The 17,269-nt window shown below is 37.9% G+C and overlaps 1 protein-coding gene and 1 long non-coding RNA gene across 2 annotated transcripts in view; one reads left to right on the top strand and one right to left on the bottom strand.

The window, feature by feature from the left end:
* LOC141372391 (uncharacterized) overlaps positions 1–1,038 on the bottom strand; it is a 14,851-nt gene extending 13,813 nt beyond the window's left edge. Inside the window, exon 1 of the long non-coding RNA XR_012377589.1 lies at positions 916–1,038. This is a non-coding gene — a long non-coding RNA (uncharacterized lncRNA). The remainder of the gene's footprint in view (positions 1–915) is intronic.
* On the top strand, positions 1,004–8,002 carry MRPS30 (mitochondrial ribosomal protein S30). The gene is made up of 5 exons (XM_025867307.2): positions 1,004–1,625; positions 3,002–3,147; positions 4,326–4,431; positions 5,580–5,756; positions 7,640–8,002. The coding sequence occupies exons 1-5, from the start codon at positions 1,040–1,042 to the stop codon at positions 7,909–7,911; spliced, it is 1,287 nt and encodes a 428-aa protein (XP_025723092.1). The 5' UTR covers positions 1,004–1,039; the 3' UTR covers positions 7,912–8,002.
* Positions 8,003–17,269: the final 9,267 nt, after the last annotated feature.

The following is a 17,269-nucleotide window of genomic DNA, read 5'->3' as shown; positions in this document are numbered from 1 at the left end:
CCCATCCCCCCACCCCCCTACCGTCTACAACCCTCAGTTTGTTTTTCAGAGTCCATCACCTCTCATGGTTCGTCTCCCCCTCTGACATACTCCCCTTTTCTTCCTCTCCTGTTATCTTCTTCTTTTCCTTTTTTCTTTTTTTTTTCAAATTTTTTTATTGTTATGTTAATCACCATATATTACATCATTAGTTTTTGATGCAGTGTTCCATGATTGATTGTTTGTTCATAACACCCAGTGCTCCATGCAGAAGCCCTCTTTAATACCCATCACCAGGCTGACCCATCCCCCCACCCCCCTACCCTCTAGAACCCTCAGTTTGTTTTTCAGAGTCCATCATCTCTCATGGTTCGTCTCCCCCTCTGACATACTCCCCTTTTCTTCCTCTCCTGTTATCTTCTTCTTTTCCTTTTTTCTTAAAATATTTTGCGTTATTTGTTTCAGAAGTACAGATCTGTGATTCAACAGTCTTGCACAATTCACAGCGCTCACCGTAGCACATACCCTCCCCAATGTCTATCACCCAGCCATCCCATCCCTCCCACCCCCAACCACTCATTTTAAAAGCAAGCACGTATTAGCAATAAAACATTTAGAACAGTATTTTCATTAAATTTCGACTCTAAGAACGAAGACAAGAGGTGGGATGTGCCACACACTAATGAAACCAATAAATGCTAGAGGTTCCGGTGCAGAAAGTTCCTAAATGATTTTTGGCAAGAGGTTTGTGCCGCGGTTGGCAGAGCAACCTAGCTGGTGGCAACCCCTACTTAGAAGTCTCACTCCTCCCAGCCCGGCCCGCGGAAAACCTAACCCGCAGCAAGTTCTGCCTCCGGTCTACGAACTCTCCCGGGGCGCCGGAAACTAAGTTGGAGAAGTGATCTAATTGGCTAAGACATAAATGACGCAACGTACCTCAGGCCCACTGAGAATCCGCCTCCCCAAGCCTGGCTGAAATTCCGCTTTCGATTGGTTCTTACGTCAAGAGCGCAGCGACATTTCCTGAAATTAACCTCTGGGTCCGAAACCTTGAGCAAAGATGGCGGCGGCCAGGTGCTGCAGGCTAGCGCTCCGCGGACCGGGGCTGTCATTGCACACTGCGGCCGAGGCCGCCGTCACGGCTCCAGAAGTGGCCGGCCCCGATGTCACGGCGGCCCCCGTCGCGCGCTACCCGCCGATTGTGGCCTCCCTGACTGCCAAGAGCAAGGCGGCACGGCAGCGGCGAGTGGAGCGGTGGCAGGCGACGGTGCACAAGGCCTTGTCGGTGGACGAGAAGCTGCGAATCCTTACCAAGATGCAGTTCATGAAGTACGTGGTTTATCCGCAGACTTTCGCCCTGAACGCTGACCGCTGGTATCAGAGTTTCACCAAGACCGCGTTCCTGTCGGGCCTGCCGCCGCCGCCAGCCGAGCCCGCGGAGCCCGCGCCCGCCCTGGACCTAGCGGCCCTGCGCGCCGCCGCGTGTGACTGCCTCCTGCAGGAGCACTTCTACCTGCGGCGCAAGCGGCGCCCTCCCCTCTACCAGGAGCGCGAGGCTATCGCCTCGCCGTTCCTGGATCAGCTGGTGGCCACCCTCATGGGCCTGCTCAGCGCACACAACCCCGCCCTGGCCACCGCCACCCTCGGTGAGCCTTGGGGCTGCCAGACCGGGCGGGGCCGGAGGGGACTGTGCCTTTCTTTCTTTCTGCATTGTTAAGTATGTTTCTAGCCCCTTCGCGCCTCGCTGGGCGCCGCCAGTTTTAAATAGCAGTCACAGCGCTAAGAATCTGGAGACTGGGTTCCCTTCCGGCCCTGTGCTGCCCCTTACTAGCTGTATGTACAACCTTCCACGATTCCAGTCTTTGGTTCTGCTTTGTGAAGGTCCAGCCAAATGGAATGGAAGAGCGGTGTTAGTTAAGAGAAGGGGCAGACTTGAAGTTGGCTTTTGGCCCTTCCACCAAAAAGTTACATGACTGTATGTCAGTTCATTAACCTCTTTTGGGTTAAAGTAGTTTTTCTCATTCTCAAGATGAGAATTACGGTAATAGTACTTTCTCGTAGAAGTGTGAACGTTAAAGGTGATACTGATTAAAATTAACATTTACTCGGTACTTAACTATGTACCAAGCCCTGTTCTAAATTTTTATATGTGCCAACCGGTAATCCTCACGATGACCGTTTATAGTAGGTAGCATTGTTTTATGAATGGGAAAACCACCCTGAGGTACAGAAAGGTAAAATGAACCTAGTCAGAGAGCCTGTAGCTGGTAGATTTGAGTTCAGGATTCAAACCTAGCCATTTTGGGTTCCCAGGAAACAATCAGTGATTAAACTTCTTTTAACTGCTCAGTGCAGACATGAAAAATTAACGGACAGTTTTAAAAATCAGTGTTTTTGAGGTATTCATTACTTTATATCTACTGCCTGGTAGGTGTCGTAATAAATATTCATTGACTTAATGTTGTTACAACTGTAGATGTGTGTTCAGCTGGGTCCTGTAGTGTGCATGTTACTTCTGTCTCAGTTGGGAAGGAAGTGGTCTTGAGAGAAGCCTTGGGGATTTTGACTACTGACTGTTGGCCTAGGAGAACTTGACTTTGTCAAGACCCAGATCCCTCTTCTATAAAATGGAGGTGATGACAACTGTATGCATACCTTTGAGAGTTATTGTGAGGATTGATTTAGTAATTCTGACTCCTATAAAAACTTTTTATTTCTGGTGAGTGATACTCCTTTTGGTCTTATTTTCTTTATGTTTGTTCTTAACTGACAAACCTCTTCCATTACAGTGTTTAGTGTATGTATGATGGATGGCACAAGTAGACAATAAATGTTTGAGCATTATATTTAAGTCACAGTCATTTAAGTTAAACAATCAGATAACCCAGACTCTATCTTACAACAAAGAGTAATTTTTGATAATTTTTAATTTCCACAGTTACTAAGTTCTGTATTGCTGGTATTCTAATAATAACCAAATTGATCTAAATGATTAAATAAAATTTTGAATATCTTTTGTTAGATTGTAAACGCCCAGTTCACTTTTACTGGCTGCGAGGTGAAGAAATTATTCCTCGTGGTCATCGGAAAGGTCGAGTTGATGCTTTGCGATACCAAATAAATGATAAACCACACAACCAGATTCGAATATCCAAACAACTCCCAGAGGTAAGGATTTATTGCATGTATATCTACTGATATCTGATGAGGAACTGTCATAGGCAGCTTAGGTAATGGGCTTAGTAGAATAAAAAGTTTTGGATGGATCCCTTTTGAGTTTCTTTCACATACTTCTCATCCGAAATTCTTTTTCAGCTTTTTAACCTGTTATGGTGTGTATAGTGCTCAAAGGTCAAATAATAATTTTTAAGCAAGATTAAGGCGTCAGTTTTCAGGATCATACAAATCTTTTCTTTTTCTTACTGCACTTTTTCTTACTGTAAAAAACTTTGGGCTGCCTGGGTGGCTCAGTCAGTAAGGGTCCTGGGATCAAGTCCCCATCGGGCTCCCTGTTCAGCGGGGGAGTCTGCTTCTCCCTCTTCCTTTGCCTCCTCCCCCCGCCCCCCGCTTGTGTGTGTGCGCATTCTCTCGCTCTCAAATAAATAAAATCTTTAAAAATACATATAAACAATTGATAATAGTTTATGATTGTAATTTATGATAGACTACACTACCTAATCATAAATCAAGGCATTTTTATAATTACAAGCTGGTCATTTTTTTTTTTTAATTTATAGTTCTTTTAGAGAAAATAAGTATATTTTGAGTGTTGTCTGTGTGTCTGTATACACACACGCACACACATTTTTTCTGTAAAAGTCTAGACAGTAAATATCTTAGGCTTTGGGGGGCCACAAGTCTGTGTTGCAACTATTCATCTTAGTTCTTAAATAATGTAAAAGCTGTTATGTACCATATATGTAAATGAATGTGCCTGACTGTGTTGCAGTAAAACTTTATTTGTACAATCAGGTGGCTGGCTGGATTTGGCCCATCAATAGATGGTGGTGTTACCAAATCATTTTGTAAAAAACATCTCATTTTGAGATTTTTAAGTCTATTAAGAATGTGAGTTGGGACGCCTGGGTGGCTCAGTCGGTTAAATGTCTTCCTTCGGCTCAGGTCATGATCCCAGGGTCCTGGGATCGAGTCCTGCATCAGGCTCCTTGTTCAGCGGGGAGCCTGCTTCCCGCCCTCCCTGCCGCTCTCCCTACTTGTGTGCTCTCTCTCCCTCTCTCTGACAAATAAATAAATAAAATCTTTAAAAAAAAAAAAAAGTGAGTAAAATTTATATATTAGTACAAGCGTTGCTGTGAATTCATTTATGACTTTTCTTTTTCTTGAAGTTTGTGCCACTGGATTATTCTATACCTGTTGAAATCCCTGTTATAACTTGTAAGCCAGACAAACTTCCCTTATTCAAACGACAGTATGAAAATACCATATTTATTGGTAAGTTTTTCTTTTGAAATATTTTGCCATCAATGTGTCCTAAGTATCCTGTGCAGATTTACATAATTAATTCTTGATGACCAAGAAGTTCAGATAGTTTACAAGCAATATAATTCATAATCTCAGGTTGTTGTAATATGCATGGAAATTGGGGGGAAAATATCCTTTCAGCTCACCATTTAAAATTTTACTTGTTTCTACTGAACTAGCAGCATTTAACTTTAAAAAATAGTTTTACGTATTTTTATTGATTTATTATGTAGAAAAAGTAATTTGTCCTTTTTCAGGAGTAAACCAGTATAGAGCCAGACTTGAGGCAGTGATTGGCTTTTTTATAAAAGTCTTCTGTTTGTGCCACACACTGTGATAACCATTAGGAATATAAAAATTAATAAGACCTGATATTTGCCCTTGTGTAGCTTATACTTTTGCTATCTTTTTGTCTATTAATTCCAAGTTGAATTAGGCTTTGGGGGCCACATTTGTGTGGCCCCCCACACAAATTCCAAGTTGAATTAATAGACAAAAGTTGAAGATTTTAAGAAACCAGTTTTATGCTAGTCCTCCAGATGTATTTCATCAGCCCCTTCAGTGTCACTGTGGTCTTAGAGTGTGAACTGTGGAACTTTTGGTTGAAAAGACTTTACTACTAAAGTCAAGAATATCAACACATCATGAAATATTGGCTCTCATTTTCCTTACTTGGAAATACAGTATAAAAATCATTTTTTAAAAAAAAATTAGCAAGGTATGTAATTATTACATTAAAATGATAAAGGAGACTTTTTAATGAAATGTTGGTATCATGTGGAGAGGAAGACAAAGAAAATAACATAGCTCCCAATGATGAATAAAAGGTTTGAAAAAACTAAATAGGGAATTTTAAATAAACTTTACATAACATTCTTTTGACTTACCCTGTGTCATCATAGTGGGCTTGATGATAGCTAGCAGATTGTACTTTCATGTGAAGTTTAACCTCATTATAATCAATGAAATAAATAAATCAACCTTCCCGCTTGTATATTTCGAATCCTGATCATAGGATGTATGGAGGAGAAAGATGGGTTTGAAGCAGAGACTAAGGATGTGTGCTCCAGATGTTCACGTGTACATTTCATCTGAAATGTTTTTATTTTGCTCTTCAGGCTCAAAGACAGCAGACCCATACTGTTATGGTCACACACAGTTTCATCTGTTACCTGACAAATTAAAAAGGGAAAGGCTTTTGAAACAGAACTGTGCCGATCAGATAGAAGTTGTTTTTAGAGCTAATGCTATTGCAAGCCTCTTTGCTTGGACTGGAGCACAAGCTCTGTATCAAGGTAAAACTAATTTTATGGCATTGTTCTTAGAAGATATCTGTGACCTTTTAAGAGTTTAATTGTTTCTTTGGGTTAAGTGTTGTAGGTTGAATCTTAACATTTTGAAAAATTGCAGTGACACAAAACACGGTTGTTTTAAAATTCATAATTAAATATTTTACATTTGCAGTTGGCAGGTGCTGTGTAGATAGTTACTTTGATCTTTTACTTTGACCACTTTTGTGTGAATGAATTATTTTCTGGTGTTCTCAAGCAGGTGAAAGACTAGCCAACTAAGTCAGCTCTGTAGATGATAGCAGCTTTCTGAAGCTGGAAAAGGAAATGCTTTGGTGGATTAAATTTTAGATTAAATCACAACTATTCTGTATAATATCTTTGAGGGCTATATCCAGGATGTGGATTAAGAGATTGTTTACTCATCCAGTAAATAATGAATGCTTTTTAGGAACCAGGTGGTGTTGGCCTTGGAGATGCAGTGTTGAATGAGGCAGGCAGATCCTACTGTCTTGGAGCTCATAGTGAGGAGAGTAAAAGATTATAAACATGTAGTATTTTTAGCTAGTGGTAATAGTATGGAGGAAATATACTATAAAAGGGATAGAATGGCTTACCAGGTGCAGGTATAAGTGAGATACGGGGCCGAATCCATTTAAATGGAGTAATTAAGGGGGTGGTCTCTAAAAAATGACATTTGGACGAAGACCTGACTGTTGAGGAGCTGCCTGAGCACAAACTTGAGGGAAAGACACTTCTAGGCAAAAGAAATACAAGTAAGTCTCTGAGGTGGGAACAGACTTGAGGTGTTTAAAGAACAATGAAGAAAGGGGAGGGGGAGACTGATGGAGGATGAGATAAAGGAAGCCAGCCAGACGCCAGATCTCAGAGCTCATTGTGAGGCACTGGGATTTTATACAAAACCTGAAGTAATAAACTGTGATATGTAACCAGATTGATCCTATATGAGTTCCCAGGAGGAATTTAATACAGATTTAATTATTTCTGGGCTCACCTGTTTTCTTCATACATATATATAACTTAGTCTTTTACTCACAGTTTTTGACTTAAATGGAGAGAATAGGAATAAGATTAGACAGAAGCAGAAACAGGAATCTTTCTCAAAGGCATTAGAATGGCACTGTTTGTGCATTAAAAGTAAAGTGCTTCTTTTTTCCTACGTGTAATTACAAATGCTAACATTATTCATTGGCTGTCTTCAGGAAGGCTGATAGAAAATATGTATGAGGAAAGAACATTACTGCTTGGCCCTGGGTTAAAGCCAGTCGGTCTAGAACGAGAAGCCAGAAAGTATGAGTAGTAAAGGTATTAGAAGCATCCTGGAACCTATGACACAAGATAACACAAGGTGAAATAACAGCAGCTCATAGAACCAATTTCAAAATATGTAAAGGAAGAATAGAATTTGTCTAAGCACATGATTGAAGTCCTTAGAAAGTCCGTTTTTTTCTGAAGGTATTTTTTTGTAGATTTTGGTGAAGTAAATGGCCGTAATGGTTATTGGGTGCTAGATGCTACTGGTAATGGGAAAATGAACGCAGTTGGTACTAGATGTAGGGGAGATCTGCATCGACAGAGCTTGCTGCTTTTGTTAGATGAAGTGAGTTAAGGTTGAAAGCCGTTGAAGAGTGAAGTTGTTGAGAATGTGTCATGAGTTTGGGGGTGTCACAAAGGAGGAAGTAATTTTTGATGCAGAAATAGAATACAGGATTAGAATGGAGAAGATTAGGAAACTTTGAGATTTTCAGGAATTTGGTAGGTAAAATAATTTAGGTTTTAGGGGATATGTGATACCCTCTAATGTGTAAATGTTTTGTTTTGGTGAAATACATTCTCTGTGTAAATTTCAGTATGACTTTTTTCTGTAGGCTTTTGGAGTGAAGCAGATGTTACTCGGCCTTTTGTCTCTCAGGGCGTGATCACAGATGGAAAATACTTTTCCTTTTTCTGCTACCAGTTAAATACTTTGGCACTGACGGCACAAGCTGATCAAAATAACCCTCGTAAAAATATATGTTGGGGGACACAAAGTAAGCCTCTTTATGAAACAGTTGAAGACCATAATGTGAAAGGTTTTGATGATGATGTCCTGCTCCAGCTAGTTCACTTTCTACTGAACAGACCAAAAGAAGACCAATGACAGCTGCTGGAGAACTAAGAAGAAACCATTGACTCAGGACTTCGGGAATACTTCAGCTCCACTGAAGGAAAAATAAAGGGAGTTTCAATGATGAGACTTGTCGAATGCATTATTTTGAGACAGATACTTCTTATGTGAACCTGTGATTAGACCTCTCATTTTGCTCAGAGTACACACTGAAAGATTTAATTTTAGATAGAATATGTTTTAAGGTGATTTTATTCATATATGACTAATTGATGAGACCAAGTGAGCTATCTGCAATACCTGGTATTAGTTGCATGTGATTTTGAAAGTAATGGAAGGACAGTAATTCAAAAGTTTTGAGACTAGGTAGATGTGTTATATTTTTATTTTTTGTTTTTATTTTTTTCATTGATAAATAGTACAGAGTTTCAGAGTCTTACTCAAACTGCTTTAAAATTGGAACAATATTTTACAAGTATAGGAAACTGAGGCCCAGAGGAGTTAAGTGACTTTTTCACAATTTCACAGTTGATTAATAATATAACTGATGAGTTATATGCAACTTAGGTTCTTTGCACTCAGAAGTAACGTTAAGTGCAGGACTGTTGTTTAATGCCAGTACCTAACACATGGCACAGGGTACTCGATAAACATTTGACCCAGGGGCACTGGGCTGGCTCAGTCAGTAGAGCATGCGACTCCAGATCTCAGGATTGTAAGTTCAAGCCCCATGTTGGGTGTAGAGATTACTTAAAAATAAAATATTTATATTAAAAAAAAAAGATGAAGAAGTAATGTTAACGTATTCTGTTCGTGTTTTGCTCTATCCCAAAGATGAGGAAACTAGGTTTGCTATGTTTCAAAATCAGTTGTCAGTTAGTAGTAAAATTGTTAATCTTGTTGAGAATTAAGATTTCATTTAAAACATTTTTAGTGAGAAAAAGGAATTACCTTTGTATAATCATGCTTAACTGTTTTTATGTTATAGAACCTCCTGTTGTGAATTTTTAAAACACCCAATTAGGTAATGTCATATGACAAATTCCCTCCCTTCCTCCTTTTCTTCTTTCCTTCCTTCCCTCCCTCCCTCCCTCCCTCTCTTGCTCTCTCTCTTTCAAGACAGAGGCCACAGTTATATTGATCGATTCCTCAGCTAGAAGCCTGGGGATTATTGCCATAGATGTTTGCTAAACTGAAGGAATAGCATCTGAAAGATGTTACTCAGTTCAGCCAAAGGCTTGCTTTGCAAGGCTTTGTGCTGTGTTCCATCTTTAGCACACTATTTTCAGTTTACCCAGAAAGCCATGTCATTTCACACCACCATTTGTTTATTTAAGCAGTTTACAAAGCTTGGAATACTGTTCCCTACCTTTGGTCCTGTCTGTTCAATCCATGTATTGCGTCCGCATTCATCCTTGATGGAAAAATGCAGATGTATAGAGAACAACCTTACCAAGCTCCAAGTACAGTGATACTTCTCTTAATGTTAGCTTTCACTTTCTAACTCTTTGCGTCTTGGGCAATTTGAGTTGCCATCCTTTTTTTCTGCCCCCCTAAAACAAAATTACCTTACAGAGTTTAAGGATGAAATGAACTAGTGCATGCAAAAGTGCTTTTAAAATTCTATGTAATTGAAATACTTAGGATTCAGTTGAAATGCCCTTGCTTTCCCTAAGCTGATTATATTTAATTCATGTTTAATTGTCCCATCCTTTGAATACTTAAACCTTTGGTAGCACCTGTTTCATTCTCTCGTAATAATTTTTCTCATCCCAAATGGAGAACACATGCCACATACATACATACCGTAATATATATCAGGACCTCACATAACACTTACTATATTCTAGAGAGTGACCTAGATATTTTATGTATATTAGCTTATTTAATCATCACAAACATTCCATGAGCTAGGCACTATTTTGCAGATGAGTTAACGACACAGAAAACCCAGTAACTTACTGAAGAACACATACTACAATGTGGCAGGTTTGAAATTTCAGCCCTGGTGATCTGACTCCAGAACCTACTTAAAACCACTCTGGTGTATATTCTTTAATAATACACTGTAGATGTCAGTGCTACAGAAGTACAACAGTGACATAAATTTAGATAAAGGATGGGTTAATTCTGACTAGTATGAATCCTGGAAATGTGTTTTGGAGCAAGTGGTATTTGAATTGGCTCTTGAGAGGGTATTTTCCAACAAGAGGACAATAAGTGGATGGAACTGTGAGTGAAGGTGGGAAGCTGCAGGACGGACTTGGGAAATAGGCAGTAACTTCATTTATGCAAGTTAGATGTGGCCTAAAAGCAGTTGGGGAGAAAAATTATTTACCAAGAAACAAAAATCTAACTGGTCTCAGACTTGCATAACACTGAGCATTAGGAAACAGTGCAGCAGTGTCACAGACTTCCAGAGGAAAAGCTACAACACAAAGTCTAGGACCAGGAAAGATAATAGACAATGTAGAACGATTGAAAAAAAAATTCAGGATGCCCAAGTCACTTAAAAAATAAGTTTATGAAAGTGTACTGTAGTTGATTAGCAAATGATAGGAGGAACTAATGAATGGAGAATCAAAATGAATATAAGTACACAAAGTCTTATCAGGCAAAATTAAGCATAAAGCAGAGCTAGCAATATTAATTTCAAGCAATTCAAGGCAAAAACAAAACTCCAGTGTTAAAAGGTCATTAATATGTTGTAAATTGTTATCAGTGTATGAAATGTTAATGTAAATCTTAAGTTGGAGTAACTAAAAATAAGGAATAACTAGTAAAATTGACAAAGTTTGGTACTTTTTTTTTTTAAGATTTTATTTATTTGTCAGAGAGCACAAGCAGGGGGAGCTCCAGGCAGAGGGAGAAGCAGGCTCCCCACTGAGCAAAGAGCCCGATGCAGGACTTGATCCCAGGACTGTGGGATCATGACCTGAGCCAAAGGCAGATGCTCAACCAACTAAGCCACCCAGGCGCCCCTAAAGTTTGGTACTTCAGAAAAAAGTTTTAAAAATGGTTTAGAACTTGTATACAAAAGATTAGACTATAGAAAGTCTCAGGAAATTTTTTAAAGATTTCATCTACTTATTTGTCAGAGAGAGCACACAAGCAGAGAAAGAAGCAGGCTCCCCACTGAGCCTGGAGCCCGATGCAGGACATGAGCCCAGGACTCTGGGATCATGACCTGAGCTGAAGGGGAACGCTTAACCTACTGAGCTGCCCAGGTGCCACTTCAGGAAATTCTTAAAAGCCAGAATTATATAGGTCATAAACTCATCTATACCACAGCATATCTAAAAGTTACAGTTTTATAATCAGAAACATAGTCATTTGAAAAAAGTGTCTTTCTAAATAACTAGAGTTGCTATTAGTTTGCCTGGACAGAATATTCAATATATAATCAAACATTCCCAGAGCTATATCACAATCTAAAAATGAAAGCTATCAAGGGGCGCCTGGGTGGCTCAGTTATAAGCGTCTGCCTTTGGCTTAGGTCATGATCTCAAGGTCCTGGGATCGAGCCCCGCATCGGGCTCCCTGCCCTTCAGGAAGCCTGCTTCTTCCTCTCCCTCTCCCCCTGCTCTCGCTATCACTCTCTGTCAAATAAATAAATAAAATCTTTTAAAAAAATTTAAAAAATAAAAATGAAAGCTATCTTACTTGCCTTTTCATTTTTAATCAGATATATTTTTATATAATCTAGACATTTGTACATTTCCTATGCTTGACAAATTTATTTCTTTTACCAAGAAAGCATTTTACTAATGTAAAAAAATTTTTAAATTTTAAAATGTAAAAATGTAATAAATTGCATATAAATTTAGTAGGTTATAGCCAAAGTTATTTTGAACACATTTACTCTTAGGGATACGTGAAGATGCTGCAGGATATAACCACTAAATAAATATAATCCATCTTCCCTCTGCAGCTGTCAACCAACCTGCTTTAAAACCCTGAGAAAAATGATATTTCTATTAAAACACATGGGGTAGAATGTAAAAAGCCACATATTTTTTAAGAGATAAAACATGACGTTCAAGGAAATTTTCACTAATCTCAGAACTCTGGTGCGGGGAATGGCCAGCCATCCCTGTACCGACAGATGAAAGATGACTCCAAATCTTGCTGTGAAAGAAGAGAAGGCATGGGGGTCAACGCTCAGAGGCGAAGACCCTCTGCTCTTCTTCGCTCTCACCTTTATTTGTGCTTCAGGATAATCCTAAATCTTTATTACTCTGTTTCTCAAGCAAGTGATGTGTGGCGAGGAGTCTTGCAGAAAATAGAAGACTGATTACGGGAAAGATAAAATGCGCTGATCAGCCTGTCCCAGGAGTTCTGCTAAACATAGCTTTAGGGGACAATGCATACATCTCTTAGATCACAAGGGGGCTGTTTGGGCTAAGCTAGCTTCCGGGAAGGTAACTCCCCGCCGCATTCCAACGGCAGAGTGATTTGCCGGGCCCCAGCATTCCAAGGCCTAGGCCCTTCTCAGAAACCTTCCCTGCCCCCAGCAGCTTCCGTGTTACATTTTAGCAAGCCAGGTACTATGGATGATTCCATATTCTACATTAACCCCAACACTCTAGAAGAGCTTCAGATCTTTGGCTCTTTAGTCGTAGATTTGAGACCCATTAGCCAGTTTACTTAATGGCAAATTTATAATGCTATGTGTTTATATAAAATAAGAAAAATCAGCATTTGCCAGAGAGTTAAAAAAAAATAAGGAAAATTAGAACAAAAATATAAATGTAGAAGATAATGACACGGAAAAGAAAACAGAGTTGACAAATAGGTGCGGTAACCGGTTCTATATTCTAGCCTCTCCCGTGTCAGTAAAAGATAATATTCTGGCAAATCTAATCAAGAGGGAAAAGAAAACACTTAAAATTGGAAAAGGTGATGTAATATACATGATGTAGACTCTGGATAAAAAAATACAAAAATAGAAAATTTGGACATTTTTCGCTGAGAAATGTAAATAAAATTAAATCAAGTAAAGATAGAAAACTTAAATTGGCCATGGAAGAAACTGAAACTGTTTCTGAGAAACTCCCTGCAAGGTTCCAGAGCGACAAAGTTTACCCATACATTCTTAAAAATTTCCAGGAAACAACCTAAATTTTGGAACACTACTCAGTTCGTTTTATTAAATGCTCATTTTTCCAGTTAAAAATAATCACTAAATAATGTATGAGTTAAGTGCACATTTCCTTATAAATGCTGATATCCCAAATAAAATGCTTACATACCAAATTCAACAGTTATTAAAAGAATCCATCCCAGTAAGGTAGATTTAATCATGGAAATTTGGTGATGGATGTTACGATGTTAGGAAATAGCATATGCTAATTGAGGACATTAGTGGTTCAAAGGAGAAAAATAAGGCTTTTGATAAAATTCTTACTCTTGTTTAAAAAAGGAAAGAAACATAGGTAAGTATTAATAGATATTTTAATGAGAACCTTATATTAGTTAACTCCTGACTTAATTTAATGGTGAAACATAAGTGTTATTCCCACTGAAGTCAAGACTACCAGGTTTGACCTTTATGTGTTTTGTTTCCTGATGTAGTCCAAGTGCTAGAATCGAAGTAGGTATTAACTGAAAGTTTGTTGAATGGATGCAAACTAATGAACTAATGAACTTTCTAGTTTGATATTTGGTGTATCTCCTTATTTATTTGCACCTTTTATATCTCAGCAAAATTTAGGGTTTTCTTTATAAAGATTGCCACACATTTATTTATGACTAGATTTTGTGTAATTGTGAATGAATATTTTCTTTCCAATTATGTTGTTTATAGTTTTTAAAAATGGCTTTTGTACTGCTGTTGATTGATATATGTTTATTTTGTAAAAGGCAATCTAATTAGCTCATTAAATCAATAATTTTTTAGTTGAGGGGTGCCTGGGTGGCTCAGTCGGTTGAGTGGCTGACTCTTGGTTTCAGCTCAGGTCACGATCTCAGGGTCATGGGATCAAGCCTGAGTCAGGCTCTATACTCAGTGCAGAGTCCTCTTGAAGATTCTCACCGTCTGCCCCTCCCCCAATGTAGGTGCACCCTCTCTCTCTCAAATAAATAAATAAATCTTAAGAAAATGTAAAAACCTTAAAAAAAAATAATGTTTTAGTTGATTCTCACAAGGTGTATAGGTCCAATCTGATTTGGGTTCCTCTAAAACTGCTTATTAGCATAGACAGTCATTAACCTTCATGTAGCAAAATCCACTAGTCAGTTAAGTTCTATGACCTTATTTTACTTAGTACATCTGACTCATTTGGCGTGGTTGACCACTCCTTCATTCTTCATGTAGTGTTGTAGTGTCTCCTCTTGCCTCCAGTGAAAAATACTCTTGGTTTTCCTCCTTTCTCATTGACCATTCTTTCAAATTCCCCCTTGCTCTTCTTCCTCTAATCTTCATTCAAATATTGGTATACCTCCAGGTTCTGTCTTTTTCCTAAATAACCTTATCAAGTCCCATGGGATTTAAATATATTTATAAACACATTCAGAATTATAATTTGAGGGCACCTGGGTGGCTCAGTTGGTTAAGCGACTGCCTTCGGCTCAGGTCATGATCCTGGAGTCCCAGGATCGAGCCCCACATTGGGCTCCCTGCTCAGCGGGGAGTCTGCTTCTCCCTCTGACCCTCCCGCCTCTCGTGTTCTCTCTCTCTCATTCTCTCTCTCTCTCAAATAAAATCTTAAAAAAAAAAAGAATTATAATTTGATTTCAACTTTGTTTCTTATTTGAACTGTATACATCACCATTGTAACTGAACAAGTGTGAGTGATTATATTAGTGGTGATTTTTTTTCCTAATTTTTAAATTTTCTGAATTCCTAGAAAATACATATTATTTTTATAATCAGAAAAAATAATTTCATTTTAATTGAAATTAGTTATCTTTCTTAAATGGACTCTAATATGGATCAAACATTTTATGTCAGATTCCACTCCATCATAAACAACCTCATTGTGAAATTGTATTTGAAAAAGTATTTCTTGATTATATTAGTTATTTGAGAAAATGTTTATTCAACAAAATTCACCATGTAAAACCAACAATAGCAATTTAAAAAAAAAAAACCCAAACTGGGGAAGAATAAGTAATTCCACAAAGAATGAGACTGTATAGGTAATTATATTCTAAATATATAGACATGGTTACTGTCTTGGAATAATAAGTAGACTATTTGGCAGTAGTTACTATCTAAATGAGCTTATCTTTGCATTAAATGTAGCTTATATAAGTAGATAACTTTAGGAGTACTTTCATAATTAGCCTGCTTTAAATGCTTCTGTAAGCCATTCTTTTTAGTACAAATTAATCTCCATTTCTCAACCACATTTCTGTTTGTTCTTTTCCTCTGTGTAAAAAATACTGAATTCTGTCTCAGATCTTGATTGCATTTTGTGTTGTCATCCTACAGAATTCTGCATGTCACTTTGTAAAAGTGTTGTAAATAGTATTTGACACTTGAAACTGGCTTCTGAAACTTGTATAATAGTTGTTAAGTCTGAGGTTTAATGTACAGGTTGTGATTTTGGCTTTCTGCATTTTTCAAAGAAGGTTATGGTTATAGTAATTTGATTTGTTTCTAAAATTATGTAAAGGAACTGCCATTGGATTTAAAATGCAGTATTCTCTAGAAATGAATTAAATTGGTGGGAATTCCAAGTTGATTAATGCAAATGGGATATCATTAGGTTTTGTTTTTGTTTTTGTTTTACCTTTTTAATTTTGGGACAAAATAAATGAAGTTTTACCTTAGTGCTCGCTTGAAGATATATATACTTAATCAGCAAAAGCCAATACATCAGCCGGTTTAGAAAAATTCTGAAGACAGAAGAAACTAACCATCTTTATTTTTTTGAATTAGATAACGATGTAAATGATTATAAACTTGATGCTTTAATATTTTAATTCAAAATACACCCTCAGAATATTTTTATGATAATTGTGTGTGATTTAAAGATGCAAATTTAGCGTCTTTTAGGTGTGCTACATATATACAAAATGAGGATCATCATATTCATTTTTGCTATGGCCTAATGTCTTTTTTCATATTGTAGAGATATTTCTGATGCAGCAATATGTACCCCAAATAGCTTTAGAATAAACTAGCTGTACTTTTTAATTATCATTTTAATTCCAGGTTTGAATTACTAAAAACTGTCCTGATCTTAGGAAAAGGAAAGCTTGCATGATACTTAGCCACTTGGGAAATATTTCTTTGGGTGTTCTGCCCATGTAAAACAGTGCTTTTATTTGTAAACTAACAATATTTATGTTATAAGCACTTTATTAGGATTTTCTGAAGTCTTTCAAGAAGTGCTGTTTCGCAGTCATAAGTAGTACTAATAAAGGAGGTGGCCAGGATTTAAAGCTGAAATAGGCAGCAGGGACAATTTACTTTAGCAATTGAGCTTTGTTTATGCTATTTATCTTTGCCCCACACAGTATGGGTTTTTTGTTTTAATTGTCAACAATAAAAGAGAGAAGGGTTATAAAACATCCAGTTTTCAGATTCTTTTGAAAAATTTTAAGATCTGGTGGCTCCAGGTTCCCATTCTATGCCAGGTCTACATACACTCTGGGTCCCTTGAGAGGGGACATACTCTCTGCAGGGTATCACAGTACCCCCCTTCCCCCCACCACCTCCTTATTCTCTTTACTTGGCCAACATCATTGGGCATACCTCACTAATTTCGGTTAAATGTTTTGTGCCTGAGGCATTGAGATGATGATCCCTGAGGTCCAGATTGCTCTTAAGAATTTGTATTATTGATGGCAAAAGTCAACCTTTACAATTACATTTTAGGCTTTAGAAATCTCAGTTTTTTAACAACAAATAGTAATGATAAATTCAGAGGAATTCAGTTTCATTTGAGATCATTAAACAAAACCTGGTCTTTGAGTTGAAGGATGATATATACAGTTACTTACCAAAACATACGAACTTCTGTTCCCTTCCTCTTCTGCTAGATGAATGGCAAAGTGAATCCGGATTTGTTTTGTTTTGACAGTTATCACAAAGTTGGGAGGAATTTTGTCCATTTTCATAGAATCAGAATTGGCAACCAAAGACTATTCAGACACTACACTGAGTATTAGTTTCCTTGTCTGACCTAAATTGGGTTGTCTCTAGCATTGACCTCCCCTGTTGTAGAATAGTTAGCATGCTCTTACAGAGTTGAGCACTTAGAGAAGGTGCCCAAATGGTGACTCAAACACAGGCTGGCTAGAAAACTGTGAGGTAATCCATTAAAAAAGAAAAAACCCCAAACTTCTACTTCTACTTCCAGAAATGGTGGACTAGATTATTCTGATCTTTCTGCTATAACATCTGACCAAATATAACACCCTCTTGAGGCATTAGAGAGCT

Source organism: Callorhinus ursinus, unplaced genomic scaffold, assembly GCF_003265705.2.
Source record: "Callorhinus ursinus isolate GAN/ISIS: 27379988/994484 unplaced genomic scaffold, GSC_fseal_2.0 scaffold3, whole genome shotgun sequence".
In the NCBI taxonomy this organism is placed as follows: Eukaryota; Metazoa; Chordata; class Mammalia; order Carnivora; family Otariidae; genus Callorhinus; species Callorhinus ursinus.
This window is presented reverse-complemented; position numbering and strand designations above follow the sequence as displayed.